Below are 24,198 nucleotides of genomic sequence, written 5' to 3' on the forward strand. Positions count from 1 at the left end.
AATTTAATATAGTACTGGTGTATTCAGTAAAGCCTGACGAGAATATGTTCTAAAGAATGTATTAAGTTCAACAGTATAAAGAACTAACTACATATTATATAACCAACTAATCCTAAATACTTGCAAATATATACCAGGGAGAACTGTAGACTTATGAAGAAAATCTGTAAGATTAATACAGCACATACAAATACACATTATTAATAAAATGCTTAACTTAAAATCAGTATCCTGTATATTACTCAATCATTTGGGTTATTAAAAAGAAAGCAATATTTATCCTCATGAAAAGAATAGTTAGAAAAAAATTTTTTTAAGGTCAGGAAAAATAGATGGACTAAAAGCTCAACATGACTTGTGAAGTAAACATTTAATGTGCAATCTCAAAAATATAGTTTCCAAATTGCCCTATGTTAAAACTAAATCATTTATAGCTCAAACTATAGATAAACCTAAATATATTACCTTTTAAAGTACCATAATAAATGTGAAGTAAACAATGAATTAAGAATTAACATTAGGCCATTGGTTTATTACGCAATACTATGTAATTACTTAACTTTCCTTTCTTTAGGTTTGCAGTTATAAATATTTATGCATATTCTTAAAAGTCTTGTGAAAAATATTCATAGATTTGTCTATCATGAAGCTTATGAATGACACTTTCATTAGGGAAAAACTGAAACAAGCTAAATGTCTTTCAATAAGAAACTGGTTAAATAAGTTATGATACATCCATACAACAAAATAATGCAGGTATTACAAATAATGCTATATGTTCTCATTTGTAACTGGGAGCTAAAGAATGTGTATACATGGATGTGATGACAATGGAGATTCAGAAGGGTGAGAGGGTGGGACGGAGGTGAATAAGAAATTACCTAATGGGTACAATGTGTGTTATTCAGGTGACAGACACCCTAAAAGCCCTGACTTCCCACTATGAAATCTATGCATGTAACAAAACTGCATCTGCACCTGCATTCATTTGTATTTATACAAATAAATGAATAAAATAAGATAAAAATAAAAAATTAAAATTATGCTATAGGATATTTAAATCTAAAAATAACATTTGTGTATAAAATGTAGGTTACAAATGAACTGTTATACCACTATTAAAAACACAACAAAAAACTTATACTAATGACTAAAAAAAGTATTATACCAAAATATTAACAGTGATTATCATTAGATACTAGAATTACAGGTAATGATTTTTATTTTCTTTATATTTTTCTGCTTTTTGCAAACTGTCTACAACAGATATATATATTACTTCTGTATTCAGATAAAAAGTTGTTGAAAAAATACACACAGTACTACCTTCAGATAGTCTGTAATGAAGGCCTGGAATAACAAAACTAATTTTGTATTATGTGTGTTTCACTGTGAAATTACATTGTGAAATACAGTCTTCTCTGCCATAAAATCTTACCACATTTATTTTAAAAGTCAGCAATATTTCCTTCATATCCTCTCATCTTTAAGAAGAATGAGAAGGCCAGAAGGAATGCAAGAATAAAAGAAGGAGCAGCTAACACAGATATTGATACTAGCCTCTGTAGAATTTCCAATGAACTGTAAATGAAACTTAATTTACAGTGAAGAGTCACAATAATCAACAGGCAATCCAATCATCTTAATATCTTGGGGGTTCTTGCTATCCAAAGTTTTCTGTCTTTAGATACACGTATCTTCCTTTTTATTTTATTTTATTTTTTTTTGACAAGAGTCTCACTCTGTCACCAGGCTAGAGTGCAGTGGTGCGATCTCGGCTCACCGCAACCTCCGCCTCCTGGGTTCAAGCAATTCTCCTGCCTCAGCCTCCCCAGTAGCTGGGACTACAGGCATATGCCACCACGCCCAGCTAATTTTTGTATTTTTAGTAGAGACGGGGTTTTCACCAGGTTGGCCAGGATGGTCCTGAACTCCTGACCTCAGGTGATCCACCCACCTCAGCCTCCCAAAGTGCTAGGATTACAGGCGTGAGCCACTGTGCCCAGCCGACAAAAGTATTTTCAAAAGTGCCTCAGAGAGTATCCTAGGAAGCAAACCTCATCTCATACTTGTAATAAAAGCAGAATGAATAAAAATTGTCAAAAACATGTAAAAGTTCATGTTATCTTCTCAAAGATAGACACAATTATCCTTTTAAGTTCTTTTCGAACTCTAGCAAAATTAGCATAGAATACTTCCCAGTAACTCTCACAAACTCTCAGCATAAAAATCGATGCATTTTAACCTAAAAAACAAAAACAGAAAAACACGATAAACTACAGTAGAAATGGTTTGCAAGAAAGACCTTGTGACTTTGCAAATCCCAGGCTCAACTTCTGACTCTGCTGGCCTGGCCTTTTTTCTCAAAGGCAATATTTTGTGGTTTAAAAAACCACTGGATTAGGATACATTAAACTAGGTTCTGTTCCCTGCTCTGCTAATACTATTAAAGCTATAACCTGAGAAAAATCATGTGCCAAGACCAGCTCAGTCATGGAGACCCCAACCCAGCAGCACTAGAAGAATTAAAGACACACATACAGAAATATAGAGTGTGGAGTGGGAAATCAGGCTTCTTACAGCCTTCAAAGCTGAGAGCCTCGAACAGAGATTTACCCACATATTTACTGACAGCAAGCCAGTGATAAGCATTGTTCCTATAGATTATAGATTAACTAAAAGTATTCCTTATGGGAAACAAAGGGATGGGCCGAAATGAAGGGATAGGCCGAAATAAAGGGATGGGTCTGGCTAGTTATCTGAAGCAGGAGCATGTCCTTAAGGTGTAAATCGCTCATGCTATTGTTTGTGGTTCAGGAACACCTTTAAGAAGTTTTCCACCCTGGGTGGGCCAGATGTTCCTTGCCCTCATTCCAGTAAACCCACAACCTTCAGCATGGGCGTCATGGCCATCACGAACTTGTCACGGGGCTGCAGAGATTTTGTTTATGGTCAGTTTTGGGGCCAGTTTATGGCCAGATTTGGGGGCCTGTTCCCAACAGTCACGTACTATCCGCAACTGAATGACTGTTTCTGTATCATAAAATGAATGAAATAGATGGAAAATGACAGATCTCTGAGGTTTCTGTTTTTTTCTTTTTTGCTTTTTTTTTTTTTTTTTTTTTTAGACAGTCTGGCTCTGTCACCCAAGCTGGAGTGCAGTGGCACAACTGCGGCTCACTGCAACCTCTGCCTCCCAGGTTCAAGCAATTCTCCTGCCTCAGCCACCCCAGTAGCTGGGACTACAGGCGCCTATCACCATGCCCAGCTAGTTTTTGGTTTTTTTGTTTTGTTTTTTTTTTTGAGACGGAGTTTGGCTCCTGTCACACAGGCTAGAGTGCAATGGCATGATCTCGGCTCACTGAAACCTCCACCTCCCAAGTTCATGCCTCAGCCTCCTGAGTAGTTAGGATTCCATGCATTCGTCACCACACCAGGCTAATTTTGTATTTTTAGTAGAGGCAGGGTTTCACAAGGTTGGTTGTGCTGGTCTCAAACTCCTGGCCTTAAGTGATCAGCCTGCCTTGGCCTCCCAAAGTACTGGGATTACAGGCGTAAGCCACCATGCAGCCTGGCCTGAGGTTTCTGTTAGCCCCTGCAACCCTACGATTCAAAGATTAAAAGTATGCCTCATTAAGTACTCTTCATGACAACTTTACTTGAAATTTAGGAAAGTAAGTTCCCCTAGAAGGGCCCTCAGTTCTCACATTGGTAGGTACATACAGGTTAGACTACTTCCAATTCAAGAAGCACTAATGCTAACCTGGGTTTTCATCCATGCTGTGTTGAAAGGAACTGATTGGCCCTTCTGGGTGGATGCTAGTTCTGATATGTTTGTCCTTTTGGAGACAAAAAGTAAGGCCACAAAAGTTGTGAGTGACCATTTGAACATGTTTTTTCACCTCGGGAAAAAAGCAGATCTAGAATAAGGCATGAGATACTGGAAGGTCTCCAAGCCTTAGACAGGCAAGGAGACCTAAGCAGTGAGACACTTTCAGGGACAATCCCAGAGAGATGGAAAGATAACCTCTACCACACAGACACAGGCTGGCACCCTTCTTTCTGCTTGTATTACTTTCTAGTCTATGCTCTCTCTCTGCTTGGCCCCAAAGGACTCTCCCCCATATCATCCTTTCACTTCATTTGTAAAACTCTGGAAATTTTGCTCTACTCCCCTTTTTGCTAGGTATACATTTACAATGCCTTTCACACTAGGCTATAAAAATTACAAACTACCAGTAGGTGCCACTGTCCAACAAATAATGCTACTGCATCTCCTGGAGAGTTAGGGGTTTCCAATTTGGAGGACAGACATGTGATCCCCCAAAAACAACCAAGTAAGCTAGATATGGAACAGATAAAGGCTGACATCTTGAAGCTTTTAATAAGGTCCTGTTAAACATTACAGCCTGGATTCATCTCTGCTATGATCTATGTCTATGTTAGGTCGGATCTGTACAATCTGATGATTACAAGAAGTCCAGAACAGGAATGATGTTCAGCCACCCACCTCGAAGGAAGAGTCTCCCTCTACTGCTCAAGCTTAGAAGACAAGGGTGTGATTTATTTAGGGAAAGCTTGCCACAACCTCTCCCGAGACCTATGAATGGATACTTGGGATAACAAATATCAGCGGACAGCTGCTAGCCATCACTGAACTCTGCACTAAAAGTAAAGTGGATGAAAGAGGCCAAGCTGAAAGGAAGGGATGAATTCACCAATGCTGGTTTTTCCTCTGTGATTATGTTATTTTCTGTGGAGGACAAGCACATGTCCAAAGAGCCTCTCTTCATTTTCTGTAGCTTTTTAAAACACGTATAAACTTTACGTTTTTGAGGAATTTTAGGTTTACAGTAAATTGAACACAACGTTCAGAGAGATCCCATGCACCCCCTTTTCACCCCTCCTTCCCATTTCCCCCTATTACTAACATCTTACCTTAGTGTGGCACATTTTTTACAACTGATAAACCAATATGGATACATTGTTAAGTAAAGCCCATGGTTTATATTAGGGTTCACTCTTTATTTTATGTATTTATTTATTCATTTATTTAATACCATTTTGTCTTCACAAGCTAAGAGGTCACTCTTTAGACTGTACAGTTCTACAGGTCTGGACAAATGCATAATATCATGTGTCCACCATTATAGTAGCATACAGAATAGTTTTACTGCCCTAATAATCTGTCTGTAGCTTTTTAAAACTCATGTATCTGTCCCCACTTTATCAGAAATTAAAATTTATCAGAAATTAAATTAAAAATGTAAAGCTAGTCTCTAATGATAAATTACTCTGGGCTGTACGGAACTTCCATGTCATTTTATATTAAAGGTTATGAACCACATGATCTTCATTTATAAATATATTCACAACCCAGGGCATGACATATAAATAGTCTCTTGGATTCCATATCATGTATCACAGACTTGAAGAGAGAAATTAATAGTCCTTAAACAACTCACACACCCTTCTTTCTGCTTGTATTACTTTCTGGTCTGTGCTCTCTTCTTGGCCCCAAAGGACTCTTCCCCCATATCATTCTTTCACTTCATTTATAAAATTCTGGAAATTTTGCTCTACTCCCCTTTTTGCCAGGTATATATTTACAATGCCTTTCAAACTAGGCTATAAAATTTACAAACTACCAGTAGATGCCACTGTCCAACAAATGATGCTACTGCATCACCTGGACAGTCAGAGGTTTCCAATTGGCTACAAAGTTATCACTTCTTAAATCAATGAAAAGATAATTGAAACGACAAGCACTAAACCAATTTAGAGCAAAGATACTTCTAGTTTAGTTCCATATATGTGATTAAAAACCCAGTACAATTTTTACAGGAACTCTTTAGGAACAGGGATACTCTTGCCCATAAAAGTAAATGCATGGCTCCTGCCCAGTGAGAATTTATATTTGATAAACTCTAAAGATATAGGCTAGGCATGGTGGCTTATGCCTGTATTCCCAGCTACTACTGAGGCAGGAGGATAGCTTGAGCCCAGAAGGTCGAGGCTGCAGTGAGCCAAGACTGCACCACTATACTCCAACCTAGGCAACAGAGTGAAACCCCATCTCAAAAAAAAATTTTTAACAATTTTTTTAAAAAGATTGTTTCCTTTATGTATTTCTGACTAGCTATATAGTATAAATAGAAACACTTCATTTCCATATTCCTAGGTCATTATTTTAGTTTTCAACATTTTTATATACAGCAGAGCCTTTATATTTAAAAAGGCATCAGGATTTTAGCTTATCACTAGTACTAACAATTGTGAGATGGGGCACTATTTGATGTATCTACCAGCTCAGATGTCCACTCTTTGATTAAAGTTTCCAGGACTCAAAAAAAACAAAAACAACCCCAGACACTTTTCTAAGGGAGAAGAAATAAGGCTCTTACCAAAAAACTAAACCAAGATTTTAACCAGAACAAATTTCTATGTCTTAATATTATGTTTGTAGAAGGAAGCAGAGTGAGAAATCAACTTCATTCCAAACAGCACATAAGAACACTTAGAATATCTGCTCTGAGTAGCTGCCAAACTCATACAAATCTTTGTCACCAAGATTTTCTCCAAGCAGTAAACATAAAAGCTCTTCAACTTAAAAAATAAATAAATAAAAGTGCTGAAACACTTAAAGTATCCTCTAGAAATAAACACAATACTATTTGTCAAAATTTTAAATGCATATACCTCTGAGGTCTTGGCAATTCCAGTCCCAAGATTACACTCATATACTTGCAAATGTGCAAAATAAACTATATACAAGTATTGTCACTGCAGTTGTAACAGAAAAAGTTCAGAAAATAAATGCCCGTCAAAAGACAACAGGTTAGTTAGGCATACCCTTAAAACAAACATTATTTTCTGTTTTCATTCAGCCATTAAAAGTGACACAACAGTCACAAAACACCAATTATTACATGATTCCATTTATATGAAATGTCCGGAATACGCAAATCTGTAGAGACAGAAAGTAGTTTAGCGGTTACCAAAACCTGGGGAGATAGGAAAGAAATAGGGAATGAATGCTAATGGGTTTAGGATTTCTTTAAAAATGATGAAAATATTCTAAAATTTACTGTGGTAAAGATTGAACAATTCTGTGACTTACTAAAACCACTGAATTGTACAATTTAAATGGGTGAATTGTATGGCATGTGAATTGTATTTCCACAAAGCTGTTATTTTAGAAAGTAAAGCAGCTCTATATGGAAAAACATAGAAACATCACCAAGGTATATTGTTCTATGAAAAAAGGAAGATACAGAACACTGTGAATTGCATGATACAATTTGTGTTGTCTTACACTCACGCCTAGCCTGCTTTATTGGCTTATATGAAATACAAAAGAAACTATGTAGTTAACAGCAATTACTTTTAAGTAACTGAATGTCCAGAGGAGAAAAGATTCTTCATGCCTTTTTGTACTTTTGAATTTTGTACAATATTATCTATTCAAAACACATATTGTTTTAAAGTAATATAGCCATTATAGGTTCCACTTATCAAATATTGTTTCTAATATTCAATATTTTCCAATCAGTCAGATTTACCATGAACAGTTTATTTCATATTTAAAGTAATACCAAAGATTAGCAGCTATTGATCTTTAAAAACAGTCAACAATATTAGGCAATGAATGGCAGCCTAATTTATTATTTTCCTTGTTCCTTGCTTTTCCTGTTATAATTTGCTTTTAAACTGTTTTCCTGCTAATTGGAAACTCTATTTGAAGGTGACCAGGAAAACTGACATTGTTAACTCTGATGTTTGTTAGCTCTGTTAGAAGATCTGTTGAAGAATCTGGTTGAAATTACTATCTAAAATAAGGTTGGTAAATAATCCATAGAACTGATGTAATTCTACTATTTCAAGTTGCACTTTGCTTCTGACCAATAATGCATATTCATACCATCAAATCTGCTAAATATACATAAAGGCCACCCTATTAAATGGCAACATGTTCAGCTACAGGTCGTTATCTGTAGTATAAATTGCACTGGAAATCCATAATATATAAATATATATTATGCTCTATAAGGGTTCTATGCTCAACGAAAAAGGGGAGTGATAAATAAAACCACCACTTTCAAAAAAAAATAAAATAAAAGACTGCACTGGAAAGTAAAATCTTTAAGAAAGAAAGACTACAACCACACTTCCATAACAATCTTAAAACTTCCCCTTAGTATGCAAACTGGATTCCCACTATTTAGTCTACTGCCTTGACAACTATTTACTCTTAACTAGACAAAATTAAGCATTCTTTCTTTCTTCAACATTTCCATAGCACCATATATGTACCTCTATTTTATATTTATCATAAGACATTGCAATTATTTGTTTACATGTCAGTCTTTTTCACTATACTTAGCTCCTTGTGCAGAAATACCTATTCATTCCTGTATTTGGGGAGCTAGCACAGCCCCTGCACGTAGGAGACATGCCAGAAAGTTTGCTGCATGAGCTACTGTTAGCTAAGAACACTTGCATTTCCTGTAAACTATTCAGCTTTTAAATTATCATGAACTAAAATTAACCCTTCATTACCCACAATATTCCAATCCTGAAAAGAGAGGGAAGCAAATACATGTAGTTCCAAACCACAAATAATTTATTCCACAGATGTTTCATCTAGGCTAACACTAAAAATCAATCAGCTTGCATAAAGCACACACAAAGAGAAAACAGCACTAAGATAACAAAAATGCTGCTTTTGGATTGCTTTTTCTTTTTCTTTCTCTCCCTACTCCCAGAAAATAGATGTATCTGAACCACAGTCACTTATCAAATATTCATAGATTTAGAATGTCTGAATGTAGCTAGTCGCTGGGCCAAAAAAAAAAAAAAAAGAATTGAAATAAAGACACACTATAGACCAAAACAGTTACCAGGATATTTTGATAAATCCCTGATACCTGCTGGCTCAACCTCAGTGCCAAAGAAAACACCAACTGTAAGGTCCAAGCTGGAGCCGTTAGTGACTGGAAAGGGAAAGGTGGCAAACGTCTACTTCAGCCCTCTCTTTCTTACAAACGACCAGCAAACCGAAATAAACTGCCTTTTCTTATATAGGTGATTAATTCTTAAGTACCTACAGTAGGCTAGGACAAAGATTCCATGGCTAACTGGCAGAGGTAGATAAAAACACTTGTGTTACTTAAATACCAAGTAAATACCTAATCAAAATTTCTAGCACACCAGCTAATTAGTGATAATGTATTTTTGAGTTTTAGCACCATTTTATTACCCTTTTCATTAATCCAGGCAATTGTATCAACTAGTAACCTGGCAAAAGGCAAATAATGGAAAAGTAAAAATTAGGAAAATGGGAGGTTCCAGATAGTTTAGACAGACCATAGTAGTAAAAGAACAAAACTATCTAAAGTTTGTGTAATGATATAAAGGAAATCTAAAAAGAAATTTTTTATTTTTATAGAGACAGGGTTTCGACAGGGTCTCGCTCTGTCACCTAGGCTGGAGTACAATGGCATGATCATAGCTCACTGCAACCTCCAACTCCTGGGCTCCAGCAATCCTCCTGCTTTAGCCTCCCAAGTAGCTGGGACTATAGGTATGCACCACTATGCCCGGCTAATTTTTTTTTCTTTCGGTACGGACAGCATCTTGCTATGTTGCTCAGGCTGATCTGGAACTCCTGGCCTCACGATACTCCTGCCTCAGCCTCCTGCATGAGCTACCACACCTGGTAGGACATTAATTTTAAGCTTCCATTAGGTGGAAATCAAAAGACAAAGCTTTTAGTAACAGTTTTTCCATAAACTAGATGTATAACCTTAGGCAAGTCACTCTGAATCCCAGGTACAATTTTCTAATCTACAAAAATGACTGGAAAAAATGATCTCTAAGACCCTCTCCACCTTAAGTTATTCCATTAGTGCCAAATTTAAAAATAAAGACTCCTATGTTTTGGATGTTTGTTCCCTCCAAATCTCATGTTGAAATGTGATTCCCAGTGTCGGAGGTGGGCCTAGTGGGAGGTGTTTGGGTCATGGAGGCGGATTCTTCATGAATAGCTTGGTGCCCTCCACATGGTAACAAATGAGTTCTCACTGTTCACGCCAGAGCTGGTTGTTTAGAGCCTGCCACCTCCTCTCTCTTGCTCTTGCTACCCCCATATGACTTGCCTGCTACCTCTTTACCTTCTGCTATGATTGAAAAAAAGCTTCCTTGGCCTCACCAGAAGCTGAGCAGATGCTGGTGTCATGCTTGTACAGCCTGCAGACCCGAGAGCCAAATAAGCCTCTTTTCTTTATGAATTACCTCAGATAGTCCTTTATATAAATGCAAACAGGCTAACAGATAGACTTTATATAGAATATGAGGTACAAGAAATTTTTTTGAGTCTCCCAGTTCATTATTTCATTCTTTTCACAAACATTTTACAAACTATTCTACCCAGAGGTCAATTACTAATGTTCCAAATAATGGTTTCCCGATAAAACAATAATCATAATCAAGTTATTTTAATAAAGTTTTCACTAACCTGGTGCAACTACATTCACTCTAATTTTCTTTCTTGCTACCTCTTTAGCAAGAGCACGTGAAAATCCAACTAATCCTCCTTTACTGGCACTGTAAACGGACTGGCCAGAATTGCCTTTTAAGCCAACAATGCTTCCTAGGACAAAAAAAAAAAAAAAAAAAAAAAAAAAAAAAAAAAAAGCGTATTAAATTCAATTAATGGGGTTACTTGAAAATTCAGATAATTTATAGTAAACAAAAAGGTAAAACCCACCTCACCTTGTCCTTTGTTAAAATCAGAAATTCTAACCACTGTCATCAGTCATTTACGGAAGATATAAGAGTCCAAGTCTGCTCCAGATACATACAGAAAATAGCATTTGAAAGCAGCTGATATAAAACTGCCAATGCAGGTGCTTGCAAATTGATCCATTATGTGAAGGGGACACACTCTAATTTCTGAGCATGTCAGATATGATGAAAACTCTGTATGAAAATTCTCTGGTATTTATAAAGGCTTCCAGCAGGTAGAGGTTAATGCCAAAAAAACAATTAGTCAGACAAAAGCTAACTAATTTTATGATTCTACAACACAGACATAAGGCAGAAAGCTCTCATTTTCTCTTTAAAAACTAGTTCATTTGAAGACAAATCTCACTAAAATTGAATTACGTGCATAACTCATTTTATTGTTCTGCTTTATTGTGCTTTGCAGATATTGTGGGGTTTTTTGTTTTTTTGTTTTTTTAACAAATTGAAGGCTTGTAGCAACCCTGCCATCAAGCAATCCTATTAGCACTTTTCCAACAGCATGGCTCACTGTGAGCACTGCTCACTCTGCGTCTCTTTGTCGCATTTTGATAATTTTCACACCATCTTAAACCTTTTCGTTATTATGATGTCTGTTATAATGATCTGTGGTCAGTGATTCTTGATGTTCACTGCTGTTGGGGTGCCACAAACAAAATATTACTGCTCACTGACAATGCACCTGCTCACCAAAGAGCTCCGATGGAGAGATGTGCAAGGAGATTAATGCTGTTTTTGTGCCTGTTAACACAATATCCTTTCTTCAGCTCATGGATCAAGGGATAATTGTGACTTTCAAGTCTTATTTAAGAAACACTTTATAAGTCTATAGCAGTCATAAATAGTAAGTCCTCTTAGGAATCTGGGCAAAGTAAATTGACAGCTTTCTGGAAAGGATTCACTGTTCTATATATCATTCAGAACATTTGTGATTCATGGCAGGACGTCAAAATATCAACATTAACAGGAGTTTGAAAGAAGTTATTTCAACCCTCATGGACGACTTTGTGGGGTTCAAGACTTCAATGGAGCAGAATTACAAGTGGAGCCTGAAGATGTGACCGAATTGCTGCAATCTCATGATAAAACAAATGGGTGAGGAGTGGCTTCCTATGTATGGATAAACAAAGTTGTTTCTCAAGATGGAATCTACTCCTTATGAGGATGTGAATAGTGTTGAAATGACAAAGGATTTAGAATATCCTACAAACTTAGTTGATAAAGCAATAGCAGGGATTGAGAGGAGTGGCTCCACTTGGATAAAATCCAATTGAATTTTTTACTTGGATAAAAAATTTTGTCTTAAGAAATTGCCACAGCCACCATTATCAGTCAGCAGCCATCAACATCAAGGCGGGACCCTATGCCAGCAAAAAGATTATGACTTGCAAGAAGCTCAGATGATCATTAGCACTTTTTGGCAATTAAGTATTTTTTAGCAACAAAGTATTTACGTTGTTTTTTAGATACAATGCTACTGCATACTTAATAGATCATAATATAACTTTTACATGCACTGAGAAACTAAACAATTGGGTAACACAAAATTTGCCACATTGATTGACTCTTCATTTCATGAAAGATTTCTCTGCAGCATGTGATGCTGTTTGATAGCATTTTATCCAAGTAGAACTTTAAAAATTGGAGCCACTCCTCTCAATCCCTGCTATTGCTTTATCAACTAAGTTTACAGGATATTCTAAATCCTTTGTCATTTCAACACTATTGATATCTTCACAAGGAGTAGATTCCATCTTGAGAAACAACTTTGTTTATCCATACATAAGAAGCAACTCCTCACCCATCTGTTTTATCATGAGATTGCAGCAATTCAATTTGTGTGACTTACATTCTTGAAATATTCGCTTTATTCTGGTGGAGTAGAACCAAAGCTACAATATCTGCAAGACATGCTTGTACTGTCGATCTAAATTGGCAAAGCTTCAATTATAAACATTTTGTAAAAGTGCAATTTCATTACATTCAGTGATGTATTGTAAACTGTACTGCCTACTGAAGATTCTTGAGTGACCACATCTAATGAATATGTAATAATTTTTAATTCAAGTATCAACTATATGCAAATAACTTCTTGCAAAACAGAAGTGGGGAAGTAATTTTCTGCACCACTGACCTGTACTTATGATATAAAAATTAATCAAGGACCTCACAAAATTTTTTAAAAGTAATTTTAAAAAAAGAAAACATTCCAAACATCTATTAGAATCAACAAGTTCAGTATTAGAATATTTATCTACATTATACATTGTCGGCCAATTAATAATAAAGGAAGAGAACTATGAGGTACACAGACAGAAAAGACATCAGACTGAAGAAATGCATATGGACAGAGAAAGAAGTGTTTATCAGAAAGAAGAATACAGAGAGACACAAAAAAAGAAAAATACATGTACAAAAAAAATACCAAACAGGGCTGGTCCGATGGTAGCAGGTTATCAGAACTTATTAACAACAGTGTCACTAAAGTTGGTGGCTAAATATGAGTGGCTTTTAAAAGAAAAAAAAGAAATACCAAACAGAAGCTTTAGCAGCTTTGATTTGTGCCACGCACTACTGTTCATCAGGTCAAAAAGTGATAATTTCTGAAATATCAATGAAGTGTCTAGCAGTTTAAAGTAGTCCTTTCTGTAGTAAGATTCTCAATTTACTTTTTATTATCTATTATTTTACTTTTAGCTCAATTCTAAAAGTTTTGCATGCATAAGGAGGACTGATGGGTTTTTTTAAATATACCTAAAAACAAAAAAGAATATTTTAGAGTTAAATAAATATACCTCAGGTTATCAGGTGACAGATACAGGCCTGTCTGCCTACTTATAAATATCCCAAGTCCTTATCTGGCTGTGTTAAAAGGCAAAGGTTGACTCATTGACTAATCTCTTATATAAGAAAACGGATCCCTTAAAAAGGGTAAATGTCCAAAATGCTCTCATGTCCCCTTAGTTTATTAGCATAGTATTCTTTCCTTCTCTCGTTTTCAAAACAGAAAAACCCTAAATTCTGGCTTCAAAAACCATTTCCTACATTTAAAAGAACAGGGTCATTTACTTTTATGGAGCAGCATCCCCCTTTTGTGGCCTTTTAAGGTTTTACCATTTGAAAATAAAAACAAATTATATCCTAGTATTTCCAAATTATCAAACTGAAATAAAATTTCAAGTCATTTTGCATTTTAAGTTCTACAGGCATATACTCTACAGTTTATCTGCCCTGTGGGTTAGATGAACCGAAAACTAAGGGTTACTTACATCCATTCTTAAAAACAGAGAAATTTTATCTTCCTTTAAACCTCTATGCAAGATTTAATAGTAACCCATGCAACTGCTGTAGACAATATTACTTAGCCCCTACTGTCTACTTTAATTCCTTATCCATGTTTTAAAAATTAGGTTCCTGGCTAGGCACGTGGCTCACGCCTATAATCCCAGCACTTCAGGAGGATCACTTGAGCCCAGGAGTTAAAGACCAGCCTGGGCCACATAGTGTGACCTTGTCTCTATTTAAAAAAAAAAAAAAAAAGTTTCACATAAAAATCAGGATGTGGCCGGGCGCGGTGGCTCAAGCCTGTAATCCCAGCACTTTGGGAGGCCGAGACGGGCGGATCACGAGGTCAGGAGATCGAGACCATCCTGGCTGACACAGTGAAACCCCGTCTCTACTAAAAAAATACAAAAAACTAGCCGAGCGAGGTGGCGGGCGCCTGTAATCCCAGCTACTCGGGAGGCTGAGGCAGGAGAATGGCGTGAACCTGGGAGGCGGAGCTTGCAGTGAGCTGAGATCCGGCCACTGCACTCCAGCCTGGGCGGCAGAGCGAGACTCCGTCTCAAAAAAAAAAAAAAAAAATCAGGATGGTCCAATTTCTCTGGAAAAATCAAAATTGCTGGCAAAACTGGAACCACATTCTTGCACAGCAACAATCTACTGAATCTAAGTAGTGGTCTCCACCATACCATATGGGCTCTGGACAATGAAGCTGGATATCATTTATCACATGGCTGGTACTGTCATTTTTCTAGTACTCAGTGGTGTCACTCATTTAACACCGGCCTGACTCCTATAGGGATGTGAATGTGTGACTCTTATTTTACTCATTAATCAATTAATTAAATCCTTTTTTCCATAGATAATATAAATTTCATTCATGTTTCACAATAAATTACAAATTAGTGGATCAAATATTTTTATGGTAAGGTATTATGGGATAATTATAAATTCACAAAGGTGAAGACTCACCTACATTAACAATAGACCCTCCCTGTTGTTGAATCATAGCCCTCATGGCAGCTTTACAGGTCAGCATGGAACCCAAGAGGTTAGTATGAAGCTGAGATACCATATCTTCAGTTTTTGTTCTTACTAAAAGACTATCCCTACGAAATGAAACAGCATATAACAGTATATAGTAAGATAAAAACAAACAAAAGAGGTTAAGACTAATATAACATTTTTACTGAAAGTAGAGTGCAAGAAGTGCTTCCTATCTGAGCTAGAATAACTAGAATACCTAGAGTCCCATTTTGAACTTGGCTTGAGAAACATTAAAATAACAATTGATAAACCAGAAAGGATCCACTTGGAAGACAGGTTCTTACCCCGTCTCAGCTTGAGTGGAAATATTCTTAACCCCTAAAAGGAGTACCATGTAGCCAAAATAGTTTGAATGACCTGAGCAACTGTCATACTAAGCCTTGTTTAGCAAGAAAATTAATGTTATTCTAAATATTCTCTCATAAATTCATCTTTTAAAAAATAATGTCCACTCCATGATTCTGTTAGTGTTAAGTTCACAAACTGGCAAAACGTATATATGGTGACAAAACTCAGAAAATAGTTACCAACAAGAAAGTATTGAGAAGACACTGCCTTCTGGAGCACTGGAAACATTCTACACCTCAATATGTGTGATGACTACAATGTTAAAATCGATTAAGCTGGGCCAGGCGCGGTGGCTCATGCCTGTAATCCCAGCACTTTGGGAGGCCGAGGCAGGCGGATCACGAGGTCAGGAGATCGAGACCATCCTGGCTAACACGGTGAAACCCCGTCTCTACCAAAAATACAGAAAAATTAGCCGGGCGTGATGGCAGGTGCCTGTAGTCCCAGCTACTCTGGAGGCTGAGGCAGGAGAATGGCGTGAACCCGGCAGGCGGAGCTTGCAGTAAGCCGAGATCGCGCCACTGCACTCCAGTGTGGGGGGACAGAGCAAGACTCCGCCTCAAAAAATAAAAATTAAAAAAAATAAAATAAAATTTAAAAATCGATTAAGCTGGACATTTGTTATATGTTGTATCTCAATATAAAAGAAAAGAATTATGGATTGACAAGTTTTAAAATAGCTTTTACTCCCAGTTAGAAATAAAATAAACATATTAACTTATACTAATCAAAGACATATTAGGAATAAAAGTTTTAAATATATATCAGAAATTTATTTAAATCTGTGACCAACCTGTTAATACCAGCTGCATTTACCAAGAAATTTACTCGACCTAAATGTTTCTCCATCTCTTCAAATGTATTTTGAACATCATGTTCTTTAGCAACATCACAGCTAAATGCCAAATGATCTCCTACACAACAAAGTCAAAGAAGAATTAATTATGTTATAACTCAAATTTTAAATGTACTCAATACACATTCGTTAAACATTTACCTAAGATGGCAGGCCTGTGCTAATCTAGAACCTAGAGATTAAAAAAGTAATGTCATGAGGCCTGGCTTTCACAGAGGTGGTCTAATCAAACTGGGATGGGGGAACAAAGAGGAAATAAAGTACTACTACAGAAAGTTAATTTTTAAATTTTCTTTTTAATCAACAAAGAGGGGAGGGCTTTTTCAAGTTATAAAGGCTCTGTAAGATTCATCTAATAGTATTTATAGCTTTAACACTGAACTCACGCTACCCAATTCGACAGTCTTCTCGGTTTTATATTCTTTTTTGAAATTTATGTCTAATTCTGTCAGGTTTTTGTTGAATTAGTTTCTTTGGCCCTGAACAGGAACTCTGAGGTTTCTTCTTTTTAAGTGCTACAGATGCACTATGGCACATATATTATAACGACTATTATTCAAACCTGACCATCAGGAGAGACGAGACAACACAAGAAGCTGTAAAAATGCTAAAACTATAAACCACGGGGGGAAAAAACACTTTTCACTAAAAGCAAATGTTACTTACCACTTTTTAAAAAATGGTTAAATGCCAAAAAACACTTCAAAGGAAAATAAAGCATCATTCCCTATGTAATAATCTACCATTTTAATACTCTAAAATGTAGAATTGTTTTTAAAAGCTACAACAATTGCTTATTTCCTGTCTGACCTTGACAAATATGCTTACACCAACATTACAACATCAAGCCTTTGGAAACAGTAAGTGACCTGGGGAATTATACTTTCTAGATGAAAACCAATCTCTCATGGAACACGATTCAAAGGAATGCAGGGCCCAAAAGCATCCTGTGTCTTACTCTTGGTTTTCACCTGAAGACTTGTGGTGTCCAAAACCACCTTTGAAAGCTCAACTAATGGCATCAATCCAGTCCAGCAAACACTGATGGCTTGGGGTGACTCGGTAAGGGTCACCACTCTTCCCCTCCTTTGTTAGAATGGCAAGGAATATGAGCTTCAAGAAGCATTCACTGGCATTCTCCCTGAGTTATAACTTACAGGATTTTTTTTCTTTTAGAGAGCCCAATACTCTCACAACCAGCACTGAACAGGTGATACCAAACCGATCAATAATGTTAACTTAAAAAAGAACAGCCACACCTGGCGCCTATAGTCCCAGGTCCTTGGGAGGCTGAGGTGAGAAGATCTCCAGAGCCCAGTAAATCAGGAGTTGGAGTCTAGCCCAGGCAACATAATGAGAAGGAAGCCCTCTCAAAAAAAAAAAAAAAAAAGGCCGGGGCGTGGTGGCTCACACCTGTAATCCCAACACTTTGGGAGGCCGAGATGGGCGGATCACGAGGTGAGGAGATCTAGACCATCCTGGCTAACACGGTGAAACCCCCATCTCTACTAAAAAAAAAAAAAAAAAAAAAATTAGCAGGGCATGGTGGCGGGCGCCTGCAGTCCCAGCTACTCCGGAGGCTGAGGCTCCAGAATGGCGTAAACCCGGGAGGCGGAGCTTGCAGTGAGCCGAGACAGCGCCACTGCAATCCAACCTGGGTGACAGAGCGAGACTCCGTCTCAAAAAAAAAAAAAAAAAACACAAACCACACACACACAAAAACAGTAAGAGCCACAAGACGCACCCCTAGGCCTCTATTCTCCCCATGCCTCCCTGATAGTAAATGAAGTACAATTTTGTCCAGTCTAGTAATTAAACAAATAGCATCTTCCGATCTTTCTAACGTCCTTTCTCCCTAAATTCAAGGAAGAGTTAAATTCACAAAATGACTAATCCACTATTAATAACCCGGAAATAAAAAATCCTGAAGTTTAAATGCAATAAAAAAGAATTTGGCAGAACAAAGTTCAACTGTCCATTTGCAAAACTCACCAAAACAATTTAGTAACATTAAAGCAAACCAGGTATATCTCAAAACTGGCTGGTACTCAAAAGGGTTTCTTCATCAAACACTGCTTTGTGCATTCGCGCAGGGCCAAAACACCGCCCTTGGGCAAAACTGAAGGGAGCCCTTTAATACCTGCACTCCTACCTTTCCTGCCTGAACTCCTTTCGGCCCAGCCCTGTCTCCGGGGGCCGAGAACTCGCCCTTTTCCCTACATTAAAAGTAAACGGTTACGTGGCTCTCTCCCACAACAGCGACGTTCCTCAGGGTTAGCACTAGCCGCAGGGCGGAGGGTGCTTATTAGTGGGGCCTCATAAGACTACCAGGTGTCAAAGAAAACCCCAAGTGCTCAGCCCTCGGCGGCAGGCTGCGCTGCCGGCGTTGTGCGACGCTCAGGGAGATCGGGGTTTTCTGCACGAGACGCATTCTAAAGCGCCTGCAAGCGGTTGCATCGAGAAACCTCAGAGCCCTGTAAGACCATACCGCTCGTTTCACAAAGATTTTAAGCGCCTGGACCGCGGCCATACAACTGGACAACTCCAGTTTGGTACCTACCGCCGAGGTCACCGGCGGCGGCTTTGGCCCCTTCCAGGTTTCTGGCAATGATCGCCAGGCGGTAGCCTTTCCGGGCCATTAACTGGGCCACAGCCCTGCCAATGCCTCGGGAGCCTCCAAAAATAGCACACACTTTGTCCATCTCGGAGTCACAAACTCGGCGGAAAGAGGGAGGAGAGTGGGAGTCCCCTTCCAAGTTCCGTCAAGCTTTTGAACCACCGCGGTTCCAAAGGAAAAACAAAAGGCAACCCGCAGAAAAAAATACCCTGCTCGGCACCGACACCTCCTGCGGCCCGACTCTGGTAATGCAAGAGGCGTAAAAAGGGGAGAAGAGCTCGGCGACGCCGCGTCGACGTCATCACGCACGGACTCTTCCGTGCCGCGCCTAACAAGTACGCCAGCGAGAGCTCCCCCCGGCGGAAAAATGGCCTGGAGGGGGCCTAGATGCATGCTGGGCTCTGTAGTCTTCACGCAGGAGAGCAACTGGCGCAGGCGCGTTGCTCGGTGGGAAATGTACTTGTGGCACTGAGGGGGATCCTCTGTCTACCCTGGGTCGTGTTAGTCGGGATTCGAGCCCCGGTGACCAATCACCCCGGTTTGTTCGGAACTGACAGGGTTGTCAAGACGCTGGGCTTTCCCTGGCAAACCGAGACGACTTCATCACGTAGTTAGAACCCAGAGCAAGCATTAGTGGGCTTGAGCCGGTCGGGGCTCCGGTATTTGCCCTTCGCCCAGGTTTTGTTTTGCCTACAGACTTGATGTCCTACCTGTTGAAGAAGTCCCCAAGTATCGCACCCACACCAAAACCTACCCTATCTGTTCCTCCCCCAGGATGCTGCAGAAATGGACCTCTACCCGCCCAGATGTTACCATTCATCGCGAAGGGTGTCGTGAAGATGAATGCCCTGTCGAACATCATCCAGCAGGAGGTCAAGGAATTTTAACTGAATGATTGAATAGTTTTGCAAGATCTATGAAACAAGCTTCGGCTGCTGTAGAGAAACAAAAATGGGTTCCTGCAATTCTAAAGATGTGCTGGGTGCTCTGACAGTGAATAAGCTAAAAAATTCAATGTTTGTTACAAACATAGTGTAAAAAGAAAGCATTTCTTGATACAATATTATTTTACTAGATGATTCAGAAAAGTATGAACCATGATCCCTACCACTAAAAAAAACTACACCCCAGAACTACAGGACTAATACACATGAAACACTAGGAGGTATCCAAAATCATACTTAGTAAAATGTAAAATTATATTAACACAAGAGCTCCGAGAAAACGGAGATCAGTGAAGAATGAAGGCATGCATGGAAAAGCTGGATTTGAGGGCTGGGTGAGGTTTGAAAAAAGGAAAATAAGAGCAAAAAGTCTATAAAAAAGCAAGTTGAGCATTATTTTAAATTTGTTACTCCTATTCCATTTAGAGCCAATAAAAGTTTTGAAATGGTTTGCAAAAATGCATGAGTATTTGATTTTAAAAGGCAAAGAGGACCACTGCCCCTTCTCCCGCAAGGCCAGAATAATAAATTAAGTCAGTGGAAAAAATACGAATAAAGTCATGCTGTAAGAATCTATTTAGTATTAAAGAAGAGATTCATAAACTTAGAGTTTCCTGCCAGCAAAAGCAACAAAGAAAATATAATTACGAGTGGTAATTTGTGTAAGAAATAAGCCTCCTGGTTATGCAGCAGAGAAGACTGAGCAAAACTCCCTCCTCATAGGTCCTCCTAAATGGCACACTAAGCATTGTAGTAGACAGTGTGCTTCATGAAAAGAAAAAGAGATTGTAAGGCTGTTTTTATTGCATCTATTAGACTTTATTAAAAGCAAATACAATAGGAAGTTAAATAATATAAGCAAATAGTCACACATAAAAAAATGTGTCTTTGAAACAATATATGTTTGAAACAATGAGGAAACAGGTCTGAGGAAATTTGGGATGGTGCTATATTATAGTCAGTTTTAAAGTCAGGTGCCAAGCATTAAACAGGCCTTTAACTACAGAAGTAACAAGATAAGAGCTGCATTTAAGAACTATTAGCAGGCCAGGCATGGTGGCTTATGCTTGTAATCCCAACACTGTGGGAGGCTGAGACAGGAGGATTGCTTGAGCAGAAGTTCAAAACCAACCTGGGAATCATGGTAAGACCCCCTCCTACCCCCATCTCTGCAGAAAATTCCAAAAAAATTAACTGGACATGGTGGCCTACGTGTGGTCCCAGCTACTTGGGAGGCTGAGTTGGGAGGATCATGTAAGTCCAGGAGGTTGAGGCTGCAGTGAGCCGTGATTGTACCACTGCACTCCAGCCTGCGTGACAGAGCAGGATCCTGTCTCAAAATAAAATTTTTCTAAAAAAAAAAAAAAAACAAACATTAGTTTCCCAGTGATGTAAAAATGGGTCAGATCAAATTTGTTTTTTTTTTTTTTTTTTTTTTTTGAGACGGAGTCTCGCTCTGTCGCCCAGGCTGGAGTGCAGTGGCGCGATCTCGGCTCACTGCAAGCTCCGCCTCCCGGGTTCACGCCATTCTCCTGCCTCAGCCTCCCGAGTAGCTGGGACTACAGGCGCCCACAACCGCGCCCAGCTAATTTTTTGTATTTTTAGTAGAGACGGGGTTTCACCGTGGTCTCGATCTCCTGACCTTGTGATCCGCCCGCCTCGGCCTCCCAAAGTGTTGGGATTACAGGCGTGAGCCACCGCGCCCGGCCCAAGATCAAATTTGTCTATTCACTTTCCTACTATACACTATGCAATCTTGGAAAGAAAAAACTGTTTTACATAAATTACCAATATAAGGGTCAGCCTAAATGCCAATTGTATTTCTGCACCTTAGGTCAAACCAGAGAGGTTCATCTTTTGAACAGTTCTCTCCATTTTCTAGGAAAATGATTGTTGTTTTCTACACATTGTTATTTTAGCAAAAAAAAAAAAAAAACATGGTTTTTAGATCTATGCCATCTATCACAAAGATCACTAACACACGATATGAGGTGACATTCAGAATTGTGAAAAACCTTCCAACTTTTCTCACTATATATATACAGTGAATGGATAAGTTGGGCTTTTTCTTCAACACATACCTCAGGTTAAATCCCAAGGTAATTATTTATTTTTTTCCCTCTTAATACAATATCGCCACTATCCTGGGTGAGAATACATCTATCACAGCACATCACCCATTAGCTGAGAAGCTTACAGCAGGGAAAGTTTTTCTGTAAGCCCCTGATAGTGAAGTGAAGATCTGTAAATTAAACCGGGTCTCCCTACCCAGCAGGACATTGAAGAAAGCCATTAGAACAACCCACCTTTAGTCTTTCCTTCTAACTAAACATGCCACTTTTATGGTAATATTTTAACCATATTTTATACTTCAACTTAAACCCACATAAGATATATTTTCTCTTGTCTCCAACAAAGGAGAAAATTCCTTATGTATAAGGACTGTTACACAAATTTTTAAATATGCATACTTTGTATTATTTTTCTGATTACAAAAGGAATACCATTTAATTGCTAAAAGTTAGAAAACATAAACTTTTTAAAGTAAATAAAAACTCATTGAAAGCATTGTACACTTTAAGCGCGTGAATTGCATGGTATGCAAATTATATCCCAATGGAACTGTTATTGAAAAAAATTTAATTTAAAGCCTACTGTCCTGTTATATGAAATCTGAATCTGCAACTAATTATAAGGGGGTTGTACCTTTCATGAATTTTTTTTTCATACGTCAAGATTTATAATGCCTAAGATTCCAAATACGCAGGAAAATTTATTTATAAGAAATTTATGAATTAGGACTGAATATTCATTGAGAATCCTCTTTACAAATGCACCACACTAAGCACATCCAGCTTATCAGATCCATAATTGAAGTGTAAGCCTTCCTGCCAGCAAGCAGTCTCCCAGGATTCTTCAGGCAGTGATGATAATCTGCATGACCCAAATTGCATGTGGCCAGCGTAGCTTCTCATACAGACCATGCTCTTCTTTCAAGAAGAAAGATTAGAAAGCTGCATTAGTGTGGCTGCACAGATACAACTTTTGTGATTAAAAAGCGTGTTGATTTCCTCATTGGCCTTCTTGTATCCAATCTGCTGGGTAATCTAAATTGTAAGGAATGTACTTTTTATCACTTTCAAAAGCTTATTTTATTTTGAGTGGAAAAAAAAATGTGACCCTTGAGCTTGTTATTTTGTTGAATTGACGTTTATGCCTCTGAGGCTGCCCACCGAGACCTAAACCTAGTACTCAGTTGCCTAAGGCAGAAGTATGGAATTTATTCCTTCCCTCTCTCACACATCCCACATCCAATCAGTCACAAAGTCCTACTGATTCTCCTCCCTAAATACCATTCCCACTTCTACACATCCATGCTTTTCCAAACACTGTCTTCTCAACCTCGAATGCTCCCACGACTTCCCCTGGTAACATAAGATTTGTCATTCAAAACGTGGCTCAAACATCTCTTGCAGTGGAAGCCTCTCCTGACCCAAAGGAGGAAATGCTGATGTCCTTCTTTATCCGTCCTCTTACCTTGTACGTGTCTTCAAGTCTGTATTTCATGGACTTACTGTGACCTCAGAATCCACATAATTTTAGGAAGACAGTGAATAGATTCTCAAGGATCTGTGAACCTACCAAGCTGAATACAAAATCTCATGTGCTTTTTAGATGAGTAGCTTCTTGCAAGAGTCCACTTCCTTCACTGGGTTCTCAAGGGGAACTTTCACCTAAAATGGTTAAGTGCCAGGTGTAGTGGCTCACACCTGTAATCCTAGCATTTTCGGAGATGGAGGCGGCAGGATCACTTGAGCCCAGGTATTTGAGACCAGCCTGGGCAACATGGTGAGACCTCATCTTTAAAAAAAACAAAAAAACAAAAAAAACCCATAAAACATAAAATAAAATGGTTAAAAACTTTCTGTACTAAATTGCCAACTCTTTGAATCCAGAAATGATCACATTGGTTTTTGTTTCCCTGTTGTAGCACAGTTCCTAGGGCTTGTGAATGCTAAATAAATGAGTTAACAAATGAATCAATGAGTGAATGAAATAACTCATTTAAAAGGAATTTATTGCTATAAGGAAGAACCAGAGTCAATACAGCTGTGATTAAGATAGACCTGGCTCCTGTTTTCATTGGGAAAATAATCTGGCAAGGAAGACAGACATTAAACAATTAATCACGCAATTACTATTTAATTCCAATGGTGGGAAGACCTATAAAGGAGAAGTACAGGCTGCTAGAAGGGATCATAACTAGGGGCTTTGATCCAATATGGGGGCCTGGGGTCAGA

General features: G+C 38.3%; 1 protein-coding gene and 1 long non-coding RNA gene across 10 annotated transcripts in view; one reads left to right on the forward strand and one right to left on the reverse strand.

The window, feature by feature from the left end:
• CBR4 (carbonyl reductase 4) overlaps window positions 1-19,197 on the reverse strand; it is a 149,656-nt gene extending 130,459 nt beyond the window's left edge. For 3 of the 9 annotated variants that reach the window (XR_010587066.2, XM_015451022.4, XM_005556265.3), the window contains exons 1-4: window positions 18,897-19,197; window positions 16,274-16,394; window positions 15,058-15,194; window positions 10,517-10,651 (exon numbers count right to left, since the gene is read on the reverse strand). Coding sequence is in view for 7 of the 9 variants with exons in the window: in XM_015451022.4 (XP_015306508.1) it covers window positions 10,517-10,651; window positions 15,058-15,194; window positions 16,274-16,394; window positions 18,897-19,038 (535 nt within the window). In the remaining 2 variants the exon portion in view is untranslated. Of the gene's footprint in view, window positions 1-2,225; window positions 2,246-10,516; window positions 10,652-15,057; window positions 15,195-16,273; window positions 16,395-18,328 lie in introns of those variants that run through there. The other 6 variants (XR_012435203.1, XM_074040754.1, XM_074040752.1 and 3 more) reach the window with 4 other exon arrangements.
• Window positions 18,994-20,342, forward strand: LOC135971037 (uncharacterized). The gene is made up of 2 exons (XR_010587067.1): window positions 18,994-19,288; window positions 19,728-20,342. It is a non-coding gene; the product is annotated as an uncharacterized lncRNA (long non-coding RNA).
• The last annotated feature ends 3,856 nt before the right edge of the window (window positions 20,343-24,198 follow it).

The sequence above is a fragment of the Macaca fascicularis genome, chromosome 5, assembly GCF_037993035.2.
Source record: "Macaca fascicularis isolate 582-1 chromosome 5, T2T-MFA8v1.1".
In the NCBI taxonomy this organism is placed as follows: Eukaryota; Metazoa; Chordata; class Mammalia; order Primates; family Cercopithecidae; genus Macaca; species Macaca fascicularis.